General features: G+C 37.8%; 1 protein-coding gene across 8 annotated transcripts in view; it reads left to right on the forward strand.

Annotated features, from left to right (window-relative positions):
* The window catches only part of ADGRG2 (adhesion G protein-coupled receptor G2), a 120,239-nt gene extending 106,304 nt beyond the window's left edge, over nucleotides 1–13,935 (forward strand). For all 8 annotated transcript variants that reach the window (XM_037046261.1, XM_037046263.1, XM_037046262.1 and 5 more), the window contains 5 exons: nucleotides 4,174–4,273; nucleotides 5,211–5,494; nucleotides 8,393–8,494; nucleotides 9,472–9,624; nucleotides 12,478–13,935. In XM_037046261.1, the coding sequence (XP_036902156.1) occupies nucleotides 4,174–4,273; nucleotides 5,211–5,494; nucleotides 8,393–8,494; nucleotides 9,472–9,624; nucleotides 12,478–12,662 (824 nt within the window). In that variant the 3' untranslated portion in view covers nucleotides 12,663–13,935. The remainder of the gene's footprint in view (nucleotides 1–4,173; nucleotides 4,274–5,210; nucleotides 5,495–8,392; nucleotides 8,495–9,471; nucleotides 9,625–12,477) is intronic.
* Nucleotides 13,936–17,557: the final 3,622 nt, after the last annotated feature.

A 17,557-nucleotide genomic window follows, 5' to 3' on the forward strand; every position in this document is an offset into this window, starting at 1 on the left:
ATGAGGACTGTTTAAGGGGCCTCTGGGACCTCAAGTGTACCAACATTTCCATCATGGGGATGCCAGAAGGACTAGAGAGAGAGAAAGAATTGAAAACCTATTTGAAAAAAATAATGACCAAAAACTTACCTAACTTGGCAAAGGAAATAGATATACAAGTCCACAGGAAATACAGTGAGTCCCAAACAAGATGAACCCAAAGAGGTCCATACCAAGACACATCATAATTAAAATGTCAAAGGTTAAAGACAAAAAAAGAATCTTAAAAGCAGCAAGAGAAAATCAGTTACCACAGGGGAGCTCCCATAAGACTGTCAGCTAATTTCTCAACAGAAACTTTGTAGGCCAGAAAAGATTGACATGAATTATTCAAAGTGATGAAAAGTAAGGATCTACATCCAAGATTACTCTACCTAGCAAGGCTATCATTTGGAATTGAAGGACACATAAAGAGCTTCCTAGATAAGAAAAAGCTAGAGGAGTTCATCACTACCCCAAATATTAGAAGAAATGCTAAAGGGTCTTTTTTAAGAAAAATGAAAAAAGATCAAAATATGAGTAAAGTTGTAATAAATACATATCTATCAACAATTACTTTAACTGTAAATGGTTAAATGTTCCAATCAAAAGACACAGGGAGGCTGAATGGATAAGAAAACAAGACCCATTCACATGCTGTCTACAAGAGACTCACTTCAGATTGAAACACACACAGACTGAAAGTAAAGGGGTGGAAAAAGATATTTCATGAAAATGGAAATGGGAAAAGAAGTTGGGGTAGCAATATTTATACCAGAAAAACAGACTTTAAAACAAAGCTATAACGAGAGACAAAGAAGGACCCAGCAATTCCAATTCTGGGTATTTATCCAAAGAAACCCAAAACACTAATTCAAAAAGATCCATTGCAACATTATTTACAATAGCCAAGATATGGAAGCAAGCTAAGTGCCCATCAATAGACAAATGGATAAACAAGATGTAGTATATGTACACAATGGAATATTACTCAGCCATAAAAAAGAATGAAATCTTGCCATTTACAGCTGCATGGATGGGCCTAACAGACGTGTCCAACCTGAAGCCCATGGGCCACATGCAGTCCAAGATGGCTATGAATGCAGGCCAACACAAAATTGTAAATTTACTTAAAACATTATGAGATTTTTTTGTGATTATGTGTTACAATGTGTTTAATGTGTGGCCCAAGATAACTCTTCTTCTTTTAGTCCGGTCCAGAGATGCCAAAAGGTTGGACACCCCTGGTAACTAGATGGTATTGTGTCAAGTGATATAAGTCAGACAGAGAAAGACAAATGCCATATGATTTCACTTATATGCAAAATCTAAAGAACAAAATAAAACAGAAATAGACTCATAGATATAGAGGACAGTTTGATGGTTGCCAAAGGGGGCTAGGTGAAAAAGGTAAAGGAAATAAGAAGCTCAAATTGCTATTTACAAAATAGTCATGGGGATATAAAGTATAGCATAGGGAATATAGTCAATAATATTATAATATCTATGTATGGTGTCAGATGGGAACTACATTTATTGGGGTGATCACTTCATAAATAATATAAATGTCTAATCACTGGGTTGTACATCTGAAACTAATATAACATTGTACGTCAAATGCAATTGATAAATATATTTTACAAAAAATTCTGAGGTTTAGAGCTATGAATTCTCTTTGTATCTTCAGCAAATAGAATTGGGGCTGGCACAAAGAAGGTGTTCAATAAATTGAAAAAGTTAGGTTGGTAACAATGAGACCGAACTCTCAGCCTCTAAGCTCCCAGCTAACCTCACTCTGTTCTGTACCTCCCAGATTTCATATACATGCATGGTGGTATGCTCAGAAGGGCAGAGTGAATGAATGTACAGATAAAACCTAATGTAACTTCATTGCCACACTGGCACAATATTTCAGATCATGTCACCTATTGGTGGTAGGTCCAAAGTCTTAGAACCCCAAAGATCTTGAATGTTTCTTCATTCAACTACTCACCAAATGTAGGAACCTCCTCAACTTGACTTAAATTGATAAAAGATAATCTAATCTCTGCTTGAACACCTCTATTTTGGGGGGATCTCATAACCTTTGTTACAAAACAAAATTCAACTAAGTGAATTTTAAAGATCATATTGGCTTTTTTTCAATGATTCATGAATTGAGCAGCATCCAATCTAGCAGACATACTGGAGCTTCATTGAGCTGTCCGATATGAAAAATGTTTATAGGCAGAAGGAAGCAGGAATAAAGATGTTACACCAGACAAAAAAGCAGGTTGGTTTCTGTAAGGTCACTTTCCTTTAAGGGGCCTATTAGGCAGATGACCTAAATAGTGCTCACAGGTGACTCCTGACTGACTGGTATAAGATTCCATTTTGGGGAGAGCTGAAACTGTAATTAAGTCTCGGTTTGGTGACATGGGGCTTAGCATAAGCAACTCCACTTGGGACCTGTGGACTTATTTTTAATATATTACAAGGCAGTAAGTAGAAATTTTTTAAAGCTCTACAGTTCTATTTTTCCATTAAGTTCATTTGGATCTCTGTAGGCACTTACCTGGAGTGTTAGTTTTATTCTCTCAGGCAAAATCACCATCATCACCATCATCATCATCATCATCATCATCATCTGACAAAGAGTCCTTTAGATAATCTACAAGTAATACATAACATTGTGCATACTGCCTATTTTTTCTATGTATTTTCACACAAATGACCCCATAAAAGACAAGTCAGGGAGGTTAACAAGGCTGTTATCCCTAACTTCAGGTGAAGAAACCAGCTCAAAGCGATGACATGATTTACCGCAATTCACATAAGTTCAAGAGCAGCCAAGCCTGGCTTTCTGATTTCTTATGCATATTCCTTCCACTGTATTACAGATTCAACCCCTCCCAAATTCCCTTCTCTTTCTCACACTAAATATTCATTCATTCAAATACGCTCCACACAACAGGATTACAGAACCTTTATTACCCTTGTCACTGGGCTTGTCATTATAGATTTGTGAAGGATAACAGAACACCTTCCAAGAAAGATAAATCACTTCTTTCCAAAAAAAAAATAAGTCACTGCTCTGACACTGGCACAAATTCTGTAGAACCCTGAAAGGTCTAATTTCCTTGTCAAGGACAAGGAAATCTATACTCCCAATATCTTAATTTTAGGAAAGTGTCTCACTTTGGAAGTCATACGTCAGCGTATCCAGAAGGTACAAATATAAGAGATAAATGAAATATGATGTTAAATTGTACCAGGAAACCCAACCTGTCTGTGAGAATGAGTTGTTTTTTAGATCCCAAAGCCTTGAGATTTGGTGAAAGGCTGGTCTGTTTGAGCTGTCTGCACAGGGTCAGGTGGAGGGTGATGGTGGGGGTAAGAAGGACCCCTTCCCAGCCAAAAGCCATTTTAAGCTGGGAGGAGCCTTCTCATTGGCCTCCTCTTAGTGGAAGTGCCTGTGGGCCCACATAGTAGAAGTCTTCACCTCCAAAGCAACCAGGTCAGGCTCCTCAAACCTTCAATGGGTTCCAGGAAATCAGTCAAGAACTTTTGAGTTTGTAATGAAAGATTTGCCAGGAGTTTCTGGTAATCCTAGTAAGCCAACTGTGACTCACATTTTGTTTACACTTTGGAGTCTTTCACTTTGCCTCCCACGTGACACTTAAAATTATATTCCAAGCATGTATAAGATAAGAGTAACACCAACTGCTATAGTGGACAAACCCTGAAATCTCAGAAGATAATTTCTTATTCATGAATAATCCAGTTAGCAGGAACAGAGGAGTCCCTGGTCTTGCAGTTATTCAGGATCTAAACCTCAGGAGACTCTGCTCTGTCTCAACACAGGACTTCCAAGGTTACCCTGAAGTTGGAAGAAAGAGAGGAGGATCTCATAGGAGGATTTTATGAGACAGGCCTAGAGGTGGAGCAGATCACTTTCATCCGTATTCCATTGGCCAAGACCTAGTCATGTTGCCACATCCACCTAGCTGCAAGGGAGGCTGGGAGATATCCAGCCATGTGCCAAGAAGAGAAACTGGGTTTGGTGAACAATTCACCACACCCTTCTGCCAGAAGAAAATAGACCATGATCTCTATTTCTTCTCACTACCTTTGGGTATTAGAACTATGTGTGACTGGTGTTTTCCCATCTTCCAGGAGTACCAGCTGTGATTGTAACCATTGTCCTGACTATATCCCCAGACAACTATGGGCTTGGATCATATGGGAAATTCCTTAATGGCTCGCCTGATGACTTGTGAGTACTAAGGCCCCAAGGGAATGTTAAGTGAACTAGAAAACAGAATTCTCTGAGAAAGTGGGGGATCTAATCAGCATATTGACTATGACTGTCATTGTAATAAAATCCAGTAACATTTACAGCAACTCTCACACATTATATAGATAGATAGATATAGTCTGACAGAAGTAATACCTGCTTGTGTGTGGTTGGTACGGTAGTAATATGGGGGTAATAATTTATAGTTTTAATTTAAACATTTTATATACAATGTCATGGTGCACTTGAGTGTGATATTGTTATGTTACAGACCTAAATGCTTATGATTTTGTAATACAAAGTGCCATTGCTGTGCTAGACCATATGTATATATACATATATATGTATACATCCCTCTATATACACATGCATGTATACATACCTATATATACACACATAAATGTGTGTATATATAGGTATGCATACACATATATATACATGTATGTGTATATACATGTATAGGTATATACACATATACATATATACACATGTGTATACACACACATATAGAGAGAGATATAAAGTAATTGGAAATACCATCTTACTACTACTTAAGTATTAAAAAATTAGAAAGAAGTATTTTTGAAAGAAAATACTTTTATAAGTCTCTCATAAAGAGTAAATACCAGTTATCAGTTACATTATGCTGGTAAAGACTCATGGAATAAAGTTACTAAGATTTAAAGGGAGTAAAATCCTAAATGTTTTTAAAGAATAATTTTTTAAATATTTACAGAAACCAAGTGTCCTAAAATAAACTGTCTTAGGGGTTTTTCCCCTATAGTTATAAATGGTTGTAGAGAATAGTGGTTTCATCAGTTTTTCTCTTTTTTACTTGTAGGAAACGTTCATTGCATCATTTTGAACCATATTTCAGAATTGTAATACGTTTTCCTGTTTTCCCCCCAAATTACAGTTGCTGGATCAACAGCAATGCTGTATTCTATATTACAGTTGTGGGATATTTCTGTGTGATATTTTTGCTGAATGTCAGCATGTTCATTGTGGTCCTGATCCAACTCTGTCGAATTAAAAAGAAGAAGCAACTAGGAGCCCAGCGAAAAACCAGTATTCAAGACCTCAGGAGTGTTTCTGGCCTTACATTTTTACTGGGAATTACTTGGGGCTTTGCCTTCTTTGCCTGGGGACCAGTTAATGTCACCTTCATGTATCTCTTTGCCATCTTTAACACTTTACAAGGTAAGCTCCATAGCACTAAATCTGCACTGAATGATCCCAGATGAACTTTAAAATATCACTACTAAAAGAGTATCTTGAAAGTGTATCTGAATTAAAAAGTTTTATTTGCCAACAATGGCAAATATGCTGTAAGTAAGAGGCACTTTAACAGAAAATAAATATGCTGAGATCACACTAATCATAAAAACAAAAGCAAGGAACCTACCCTACTGTATTTAAGGTACAAGAGTATCTTTCAGTATCTTGAAAGCTAAATAAACTTTAGCTTAAAATATATTCATTGAAAAACAGATTTATCTTTGAGAAAGGGTGCTTGAGATGCTGGGAAGAAAGGCATTCACTAAATTCAAGAAGTGGTACTTTTGCCATGGCCAGTGTAGCTCGGTTACTTGGAGCATCATCCTGCAATCAAAGGTATGACATGGCTTTGATTCCCAGTAGGGGTTCATGCCTGTGTTTTGGGTTCAATCCCCGGTCTGGGCATATATGATCCTTGGTGTGGTCATATATGATCTTTGGTCCAGGTGTGAGAGGGGCAACTGATTGATGCTTCTCTCTAGCATTGATGTTTCCCTCCCTTCCTCTCTTTCTAAAAAGCAATGAAAAAATGTCCTTGGGTGAGGATTAAAAAAAAGAAGTGGCAGTTTTTTCCTCCTTTTCCATCATCTCCTCAAAGAACATACTGAGGGGAACCTGCCAGGAACTCTTTCTGGGAGTCAATGATTCTTCCTTTGCTTGGTTCCTTACTTAAAAAAAAATTACTGAAATAGAACTTCCATACAGAAAAGTACACATGCCATAAATGTTTCTGTGAGGTCTCACCACTCTAGCCTCCTTGGTCTGTGTTTGACTGGGAGACAATAATAAATACGGAGGCAATAGTCAGACCCAGGTGGCAGCAGCTTGGCCCAGTGGCTAATCCTGAGAAGTTGCTCTTCTGGGACGTGCAGCAGGAAAGGGTCAGGATTTGTGTATCACCCTTACTTCAGAGCTTCCGATTTGGTAATGAAGCCCAGCTGTAGTTTTAAACCCTCTTAGCTCTATTCTTTGGAAAAACAAATTACTAAGTCTTTTAGACCAGTTATAAAAGACTTGTCAGCTCTGATTAATTTTTAATGGAAGTATAGTACTTTGACATTAAAAGCAAAGTAGCCTAATAGGTTTACATTACAGTAACAATAATTCATGTCCTTTGGTTTCCTTTTATTCCAAATCCTCTGTTGGGATGCTTTTTAATTGCATTCTAATCTGCTTGTTTTAATCTTTTCCTGTTGCCTTTAGCTCCCATAGCATCTTCCTGTAGTTCTATCAGGCAATAGATCATTTTGTTTGTTTTCAAAGAAATCCGAACCTGAGACTGAATTCAAATGCCTAATTTACCTCTTGGTTCTTATTTTATTTGGAGGAAACCAGTTAATATGCTTGTTGGTTACATACAATTGTTGATTTTAACCTAAAATGTACCAGTTCCTGAATTGGTGTATCTAGGTGTTGCACTACATAGAATTAAATAGAAAAGTTTTATTTGCCAACAATGGCAAATATGCTGTAAGTAAGAGGCACTTTAACAGAAAATAAATATGCTGAGATCACACTAATCATAAAAACAAAAGCAAGGCACCTACCCTATTGTATTTAATGTGGAAACTGAATCTGCCTCTTTCTTTTCATTTCCCCAGCATGTCTGTTCACTAGAATATGAATGGACAGAAGAAATGTAGTTTTGTTTATAAAAGGGACCTAATTTACAGGGCTTTGCTGTTGATTAAAGGAGAGATGTTTAGGCTCTGATTTGGGACTTGGGTACCCCCATTTTCATCTCTCTCCTACATGCTATTTCTCTCCTAATGCAACAAAGGGTAACTACCCAGGGTGGCAAATGAACAAAAATGTGCATGCACTATTCAGGATATCAGTCCACTGGCTGGTGTGGCTCAGCGGATTGAGTGCGGGCCTGTGAACCAAAGGGTCATCGGTTGGATTCTCATTTGGGGCACATGCCTAAATTGTGGGCCAGATCCCCAGTAGGGGGGGCGTGTGAGAGGCAAACACACATTGATGTGTTTCCCTCCCTCTCTCCCTCCCTTCCCCTCTCTAAAAATAAATAAATAAAATCTTTTTTTTAAAAGATATCAGTTTTTAGGATGAACACTTGAAAAGACACACCTGATGTTTTAAAATGATGATTTTAAAGTGGATAAATTGGAGGTTGGGGAGAGGGAGAACTCCAGATTTGTCCCTTCATTCAGCAAATATTTATTGGTGAAAGCATTGAGGAGTCATAGTAATGGGGCTGTGTGTGACTGCAAATCTAAGGCTGAGGTAGATAGGGGGTGGAGCCTGAGGGCCTATTCAAGTCTGGAGTGTTGTTTTCTTCTTAACCAGAACGCCAGTGGAGAATTTCCTTGAGCAGGTTAGAGGGAAGCTGGAAGACTGCAGTGCCCTAGGCTTGTGAGGAAGAGGGGAAGGACCAGACAAGGGCTGAAAGGAGGAGCAAGGAGTGTGAAACAAATGGAAGAGATGCATTTGACAGAACTGGAAGGCAATTATAAATATGGAGGGGTGGGAGGTAGGAGCCTAGGTCTGAGCTGGCATCCTGACTGGATAGTTTGTACTTCCAAAGGTAGGGAAGGCAAAGGACAGAGAAGAGACAGTGAGCTTAATTTTAGAAATACAGAATTATCACTCTTTTTATAAGTATTTTTTTTATCTTACAAAGAGAGTCTCCCAGGTGCCTTTACATAGCAAACTAACCCAGGATTTTTTTTTTTTTTCAATTTTGCAAAATTTCATTTTGCCTATAGTTGCCGAAGATTTTATCTTTTGTGCAAAGGAAGCTCATAACATTCAGGTCTTAGTTTGGAATTCATTGTGTTATGGGTCTTTTTCCCCCCATAGGATTTTTCATATTCATCTTTTACTGTGTAGCAAAAGAGAATGTCAGAAAGCAATGGAGGCGACATCTTTGTTGTGGAAAGTTACGGCTGGCTGAAAATTCTGGTAAAGATTTACTTTACTTTTTATCGTTCTAAATCTTGAGGAAAAGATTGTATAAGATAAGATTCAAAGCAACTGATACCAAAGGGCTGTCAGATCTGGAAATTAATGAATGAAACCTGCTCAACAGAAAATATTGTCAACATTAGGGGCAAAAAAACCTAATAAATTAAAAAATAATTACTCATATCTAGGAACTTAGTGAGCAAGAGAATTAATGTTTGGCTTCTTTTTAAATGAAGCAACGGTGAAAATTTTAGAATCTATTTCCTTTTGAGCTAATGTTTCCCATTTACCCAAAGTAATTTTAATATTTACCTTCATAACTTTTTAAGTCTTGACTCAACCTTGTATATAAACTTTAACAATCATTTATTTGGTTGTTTGGTTATAGCATACACTTAGTTATTTGGAAGTTATAATATTTTCATATTCTGTTGGATTGTACAATAATAGCTCGTTTTTAAGAGAGAAAATAAGAAAAATTAAGTAGTCTGAAAACTAAACTCCTTTTGCATGAATACAACCTTTACAGTACTGCAAAAATCTGGTTGTACAAGATATATATTCAGAAAATGGCAGTATATGTAGTTTAGTCATTTGCATGGATTTAAGAACCATGAGTCATCATAACATGGTTGATATATGTTCTTAAGACAGTCCTTGCCTGTGAAGTACTACCTAATTCAGGGAATATTTATAGAGATAATCAAATTAGCTTGGTCTTTAGTTCTAAGAGAATATATGCTACTTTTACATATGTTACATTAAATGACAACTAGTCATTTAAAGGACAAAGACAAAAGTATATAGTCTTAAATGAATAGATATTTCATCCTACCAACTTGTGAAATGTGTGACTTCTCTGTGATATCTGAAAGTGGGAGATCAGCTGCTAGAACAAGTTACATTGTGATCTATCTCTTGCCTTTGAGCTTCAACATTCCTCCCTGTTTTCTGTAATGCTTATTCTGCTATAGACTGGAGCAAAACTGCTACTAATTGTTTAAAGAAGCAGACTGTAAACCAAGGAGTGTCCAGCTCTTCAAATTCCCTACAGTCAAACAGTAACTCCACCCATTCCACCACACTGCTAGTGAATAATGATTGCTCAGGACTCATGAGTGGGAATGGTATGTATGTCTCAATATAGTATCTCTTAAGCTAGTGTTCATTTTATTAAAGTATTATTATCTGTTGCTGGCCTTTTTGCTATGGAAAATGGACAATTATATATATGGCCAATGGGTCAAAGCATGCTTCTCTTATAAAAGAGGAAGTTTATTAATCCAAATGTATTCACTTTTGAGCAAATACCAGAACTGGGTTTTTTCTTTTTGGGGGGAAGATTCAGTTTTTTGTGATGGGAATTGATGATGACCTAAAAGTTTTAACATTGCAAATCCTGATTTAAGTATTACCCAAGCCTTCTGTTATTTCTGTGCAGCTAGTACCTAAAATGGTTGATAAAATTATATCAATGTTTACCTCATCTACAGTCATACATATCTTCAACATGATTAAGCTTTTCTCTTTTTCACTTACCATGTTTGTTCATTATTTTCCACAGTGTGGCTGCCTTGTGACAGTACTCAAATCCCCATAAATACATCAAATGCTGTGACCAGTATTGGTGACAGTATGTCACCAATATATGAACATATCATTGCTGCTGCACCTGCCTTACTCATTAATTCTGACATTTTTAGCTAAAACTACATTTCCTTTCTTTCATTAGACTGGGCTGTTCATTACTCATAAAAGCTTATTTATTTCTATCTTCTTTGGCTTCTTAATATACCTTTTGCATTTTTATAAAAACTTAAATTCTGGTATACTTTCTCTTTTTCTGGGGAATTTGCCTTTATTCATTGTTTTAGGATATTAGTTATTTTCAAGACAAATTCAAAAAAATTGTGAGAGGGTTTATACATACACCTACCAACTAGTTTTCCAACCTCCCCTCCCAAAGATGCCTCTAATATTGAGGTTTCTCAACCTCAGTGCAATGGACATTTGCAGCTATATAAATCCTCGCTGCAGGGCACTATCCTGTGTATTTTGGGATGTTTAGCAACATCCCTGGTCTCCACCCACCATATACCAGTAGCATGCCCCCACTCACCCCCAGTTGTGACAACAAAAAATGTGTTCAGACATTGGGAAATGTCCTCTGGAGGGTAAAAATCTCCTGCACCATCATTGAGAACCATTGCCGTATAAGCTAAGAAACTGCTGCCAATGGTTTTAGCTCTTTACTGCAGATATTAGGGGAGAGCTCTGGCCTCTGTGCCAAAGGGCTATATCAGGAACAACTCACTGTAGGTAAACAGTGTAGAGGCAGTGATAGTTAAGGTCAACTCATACTTAGTATGAGAAAGCAAGTTCAAAGTAGAAAAGTCAGAGGTGTGAGGTGAACCATCAAAAATCATAACCTATCAGGAAAGCTTAATGGCTTAGATAGAAGTGTTTGAGTCTCTTAAAAGCCAACTTTATGCATATTCTAGAAAGAGCTGAGATGAAGCCTCATTTGCCTAGCCTAGGAATATGTTGCCATCCTTCAGGGGGTCAGATTTGACAGAGCAGCACAGTTTGCACAGCTGTCTGACATGACTAATTTGACATAGCTATTTTTGCTGCCTGATGGTGAGGGTGGGGTTGCATTTTAGGCCACCAAAATAGCTAAGTGTTTATTTTAATATCATATAAAATGTACGTCAGATAGATATCCCTGACTCCTCAGTCCACACACCAGGACCTAGAATAGACAAGGAATAGGATAGGCACTTTCAAAAAAGCTGGAAATTTAATGCTTTGTTTATTATACCAGGTAAAATTGTTTCTGCACCCAAGTGTCCTCAAAGCAAAATGCCTAAATCAGGACAGCTGCCTCAGACAGTAACATGCCTTATTTGAGCTGTGTCATAGATGGTGCCATTTAACAATAGCTAACACACAGTTTGTGTGAATAGTACACATTTCAGTTACGGGCTGCCTTAGAGATTTGTGTACCAAGAGCCATCTTATTTGGTACACGGGCCACAAGCTCACAGTTTGGAAGAAACCTCATGTGCTGACTCCATCGCTTCTGAGCCATTTAACCCTAAGCAAAACACTTTAATTTCTGAAACCTTAGTTCCATCTCATACAATAATAGATGATGTAATACTTTTAAAATTCTTAGCACTGTTGTCATTAGTATAACTATGGTATAAACTAACAAATGAGCTTATTATTCAGCTTTCTACATTGTCTCCTAATGGTATAATGGTTAGAAGGATGATGTCAGTATCTAGAGGGTCTCAGCTGTTGTGCACTCCCCGCTCCCCCCACACACAGTTCAAGGTCTGCTTGGGGTGGAATCCAAATCAGTTTCTCTAGAATGCCCAGCTGCCCCCTGGCTTGGACTCTGAGGCTGGAACTGGTGGTTTCCTCTTGGGAATCAGTCCTATCCTGGTCCAGTAAGAGAGGCAGGTTTAGTCTACAGGAGACAGTTTTTTCCTTGCCATGACTGTTGTCACTCTGGGTTTCTCTGGTACCAAGTTTTATTTTGTAGGAAGCTTAGGGAACCAAGAACCTTAAAAGAGGACATATGGAGATCTCTGTTAACCTTAATCTTTTGGGGTAGATCAGAATATTACATTAGGTTATATATATAGCTTACATATATGCTACTACTTGAAGTCAATATATGTTCAACCAGAGTTAGGAAATGGGCCTTTTAAAATCAAATATATTGTTTTGCTTCATAGTTTGACTATTTCACTTTAAAAAACTGCCATAGAGGAAACATTGTCCAATTTGTTTTGCTTCCTTTGAGTGGCCTTAGGGAAGAAATGAAAGTAAGTAAAATATGACAATATATCAAAAACACTTAAAAAACATGTCTGTGTGTGTATACTTAAGAATAAAGTGATATTTAAGTTTATTTTTTAAATGCTTTCTGTGGATACTTCATGACATCAAGTTTGTTTTTCTTTATATAGGGAATGCTTCTACAGAGAAGAATGGTGTTTCTTTCAGTGTTCAGAATGGAGATGTATGCCTTCATGATTTCACTGGAAAACAGCACATGTTTAATGAGAAAGAAGATTCCTGTAATGGTAAAAGTCGTATTGCTTTCAGAAGGACTTCAAAGCGAGGAAGCTTACACTTTATTGAGCAAATGTGATTCCTTTTTCTGAAATCAAAGCATGATGCTTGACCGTGAAAATGTCCATTTTTACCTTTTCTGCAATGTGAGATGTATGAAAAATCAACTAATTTTATACTCAGCAACCTCTGGAAGACCATAAGCTAACTGAGGGCAGTGGTTACTATTGAAAGAGGAAACCAAGATATTTTGAGACATTTGCAACTTGGTTTCTTGTCCTTCATTTTAAAAGAAGATTGGTTTTAAACAACATAGTAAATAAGATTTATTTAAAGAAAAGTAGTTCATTTCCAGCCACATTTTAAACAGGTTATGTTATCTTTGATAACATCATATAAAGCAACTGTTGACTTCAGCCTGTTGGTGAATTTAGTTGTGCGTGACTTTGTTGTAAATAAGCTAAATTTTAGTGACTCACATGTCAAAAAATCTTACTTCTAAATTTTTTTGGTATTTATTTTCTACTGTGTAAATTTATTTCTTTGTAGAATCATGGTTGTATTGTTGTGTCTACTGTTGTAATGCAAAAAAAAAATCCTTGCTGGTTCAGTAAGTTCTAAAACTGTTTGTGGAGATTATATGGGATATGAAATACAGAAACTTCATTCAAATGAAGAAATAATGATGCCAGTCAGATTGGAAAAATGTAAGCAGACAGTTCCACAATTAGCTCATACAGTGCCTTTGAGCAAAACAGTAAAAAGGTGCCACCACTAGACTGACACAGCCCCAGACTCAGTTTGGCAAACTGAGTGGAGACCGTATTCTAGCCCCACTCACCTTCTAGGGCAGGGGTGTCAAACTCATTTCCACTGGGGGCCACATCAGCCTCGCGGTTGCCTTCAAAGGGCCGAATGTAACTTTAGACTGTATACATGTAACTACTCCTTAACTAGGGGCAAGGAGCTTGGTGCTGCTGCCGGGTACAAACAAGGTGCCAGGCAGGTAAAGCAAGGTGGAGGGCCGGATTCAGCCCGTGGATTCAGCCTTGTGTTTGCCACCTGTGCTCTAGGGTGTACCCTTGTACAGGGTGTGGACTGTATACACCTGGATACACGGCATTCAATATCCATCTCCTGACCTTATCCCTGATCATTAAATTATGAAATATTCACCAAGATGTTTAGCTTAATACTGTGGCCACAGAGAGGGATGGAAGTGTAAATCTACACCGTGTCAGGAAAATTGTGAATGTGGAGGAGATACATACACTGCCACCTCGCAAATCCCCAGAGCCTTTCATAAAAGAAGAGTAGCATAGGGATTACTTTTTAAAGGTGATGTATATAAAGAAAAAATCATACTGCTGTTCTTTATGATGGTACTTTGTTGGTTGTAATGACTGGTACACTCTGGCCCAGCCGGAACTATAGTTATTTTTAAAAAGAGCTCTAGTCTTAAGAATGTATAGTGACAGGGGGACCAGCTAATGGGAATGGGGAACTATCCTGCGATGCTATTATTTCTATATGTATCAAACCCTGATTGCTCCTTGTTATAGAGGGTCTGCCTTACTTCCCACCTAGAGCTGCTTGAGCAGTACGTCAAGTGTGTCCTTATTAGGAACATTTCCAAACCCTTTAGCTGGGTCTTTCACTGAGGTTCCCTTGCATATATTTCAAGTGAATGTTGTATCCCAGGCTAACTATAGTAATAATGTAATACACTTCTGTGAGTGCTGATTTGCCTTTGCAATATTTCTTCTCTGATATATTTAATTGTCTTGTATTTATATGTTAAAATTGACAAAAATATTAAAATCAACAATAAATTTGCAGTTAAATCCTTTAAGTTTGAGAACTTTCACAAAGAGAAAACGTTTGCAATCCTTTCCCTGGAGGTGTGGCATTGAAGTTGTAGGACAGGCCCGGTTATGATGACAGTCACCATAATAGTAGCATCCTTTGGCAAACAGCAGGCACACTATGGTTGTGAAGTTAGAGCAAGGTTTGTTCTGCATCATGACATGAGTTTCTGATTTCTCTCTTTAATTTTCCCTCTTATTCTTTCAAGATTATCTCCTTAACACATGTTGCTTTGGCCCACACGAGCCCCAGATTTGGATCCCCCTCAAGTGTCTGCTTCCAAAGCATCAAACAGTAGGATTTCAAGGACAGGATTTGGGGTTTCCGGGGGAGTTGATTAGCATATGGGAGCCACAAAAGGGGAAAGCTGGCCTCAACTCGAAAGAGGTCAATGGGCAATATCTCCTTCAACCGTGCTCAGCTACTTCAAAGGTGTTGAGTAGTGAAGAAGGTGGTAAAGACACCCCGCATTTGGGGCATAAGATCTCCAAAACCAAGTCTCCTGAAGCAGATTATGTAACCTAAGGGTACATACACAACAGGATGCATAATGTCTGGTGTCCCTTAGACTCTCCACCCCTTATTTTCCCTGTTGTGTTTTGTGTCTGGGTTGTGGTCCTTACGCCAAATTCTCTTGTCTTCCCCCCCCCCCCCGCAACTTCACAGGTAAGGGACAGGACAAACAGAATGATCTTGAGGAGCATCCCCCTTGGGGTTTAAAATTGGTCCCACAATCTGAGACTCTATTGAAGGAGACAGAGGTGGTGCCGATATGAGGAGGCAAGGAGTGTCAAAGGAGTGTCTAGTAGTTGAAATATTTCCTCAAGGCACTTGAGAAGTTTTTCCCCAAAACACACTGCAATCATTAATCCACAAAGTAACTAGTGAGCAGTTGATTGCTCTCAGCAAACATGGTCAAATGGCTTCGTTTTGGGATACTTGGTTGTGTCTAATAAAGTCACCTAGGAGGCAGGTTAGTTTGTTGAGGGCTATTTTGTAAAAGAGTTAATTCACTAAATCAGCAATTTACCAAATGGATTTGTGTTTTGTTATTTTGTCTTCATAAGAGGAGTTTGATGACTATTCAAATTTACCTCTGCCTCAGCTCCTTGCTTCTACAGTTGGAGTCTGACACAGCATCAGAAAAGGCAGATAATAATTGAATACATTCCTTGAGACTATGTTTTCTTAAATATATGCATAAATATTCGTTACTGTGAAGAAATCTTATGCTCCCTGGTTTTTCCTCTCTTTACCTCCCACTTTCAAACTAGCTATAGGAAGCTGGAGAAGAGACAAATTCCAGATTCTCTAATATATTGTAATGAAAAACAAAATGATTTCCAGTCAACTAAAGTTAAAATGTCATAGAAATAAATAAATTTGGCTAATTGGTTATTTTCAGCAAATTGGTTCAGAATGGACCTTCTCTGTGTCAAAGATGGAATGCCTTTCTTTCAAGTCAAAGACTTGAACCCACTAAAAGAAACATTTGTTGGCTTTTCTGCCCTGAATGCTGACATATGGCTCTTCCTTGGCTGCAGTCCCTGTGGTGGGACAATTCGTAGACACTCAGAGAAGTCGAATATGGTGCCACCCCAGGATCCAGTTCTGGGTTTTCACCTTTACGAAAATCATGTACCAGCTTCAGAAATAAGAATATACACCATCACATTCCATATATCATTCTTGACCAAAATTTGAGAAATGATCTAGAGACAGGTCACCATTGGGTCCCAACCACAGAAAACCTTCATGGATCCGGGGAACAAGACACAGAGGTTTTGTACCTCAGGGACTTAAGGACACTAAGAAATGTGTGTTCTTTTTATATAGTACAGCTTCTAGTCCTAAATGAATCTAGTCACTGAAATGCACTTAAAAATTTAAATTAACAAGTTATAGCCTTCTTTGTTGGTTTCATCCCTGAATTTCAAGCTTATTGAAAAATGCAGATCATACGACATACGCATTGAAGTAAGAGGTGTCCAACCAGTGGTGCAGAGGCTGCATGCAGCCCAGGATGGCCATGAATGTGGCCCAACACAAAATTGTAAATTTACTTAAAACACTATGAGATTTTTTGTGTGTGATTACATGTTGTAATGTATTTAACATGTACCCCAAGACAACTCTTCTTCCAGTGTGGCCCAGAGATGCCAAAAAAGTTAGACACCCCTCAGACCAAAGCCTAAGAATGTAGGATGGCTATATACCAAAAAGGGTGTATGTGTGTACAGCAGAATTTACAAAGAATGAGATCAGGAAACTGAAAATGTTTCTATACTGGATGGAAATGTCAGGTAATGAGCAAAGCTCATTGGCTATTTCCCTCATGGCTGCAAAATGGATTCTTGAAGATGCAGTCAATGTGAACAAAAGCAGTCATGGAAAGAAGCAATGATCCCAGCTTTTTTAGATGCAGAAGAATACATGAGAATTCTAGTAAGAGTACATATTCAGACTCCAAAAGAGATTTAATGGCAACAGCTAAATGTCTAGTTTTATTTACCCCTAAACCATAGCAAATTCTGCATAGAGGCACATCACATGAATCGCTGCATAATTTAAGAAAGCTATCCAGATTGTTAAGTGAGAAAACAAAAAGTATGTAAAATGAAGAGGGGTTTGGTTCTTTAGTAGAGAAGCACAGATTTATGTTATGGAATTTTTAAAATGAAATTGTTAGGGACCATACGTAGGGGGACCCAGCTGAGCAGGACTGATTTTCTTTCTTCCATTCATTCATTCATTCAACATTAATTGAGCTACAACTGCATATTCAACGCTATACCAGACATGATGGGAAACACCAAAGACAGTTTCCATAAATAACTTACAATCCAATTATAAAAATATGTCGTATATGAGAAAAATTACAATTACATTACTGTTAAATGATTATGAAAACACCTATGATTTATGAAGTACTTTTCTATGAGCCAGGTATGGTGCAAAGTGCTTTATATTCATTCTCTTAATCTTCATAGCCACCCTATGAGGTAGGTGCTATTATTATCCCCATTTTACAGATGAGACTAGTGAATTTGAAACAGCTAAAATTTCATGCCTAAGTTCACACCACTTGTAGATGGCAGATCTGTAATT

Source organism: Sturnira hondurensis, unplaced genomic scaffold, assembly GCF_014824575.4.
Source record: "Sturnira hondurensis isolate 20B ecotype Veracruz unplaced genomic scaffold, ASM1482457v3 Scaffold0005220, whole genome shotgun sequence".
Taxonomy (NCBI): Eukaryota; Metazoa; Chordata; class Mammalia; order Chiroptera; family Phyllostomidae; genus Sturnira; species Sturnira hondurensis.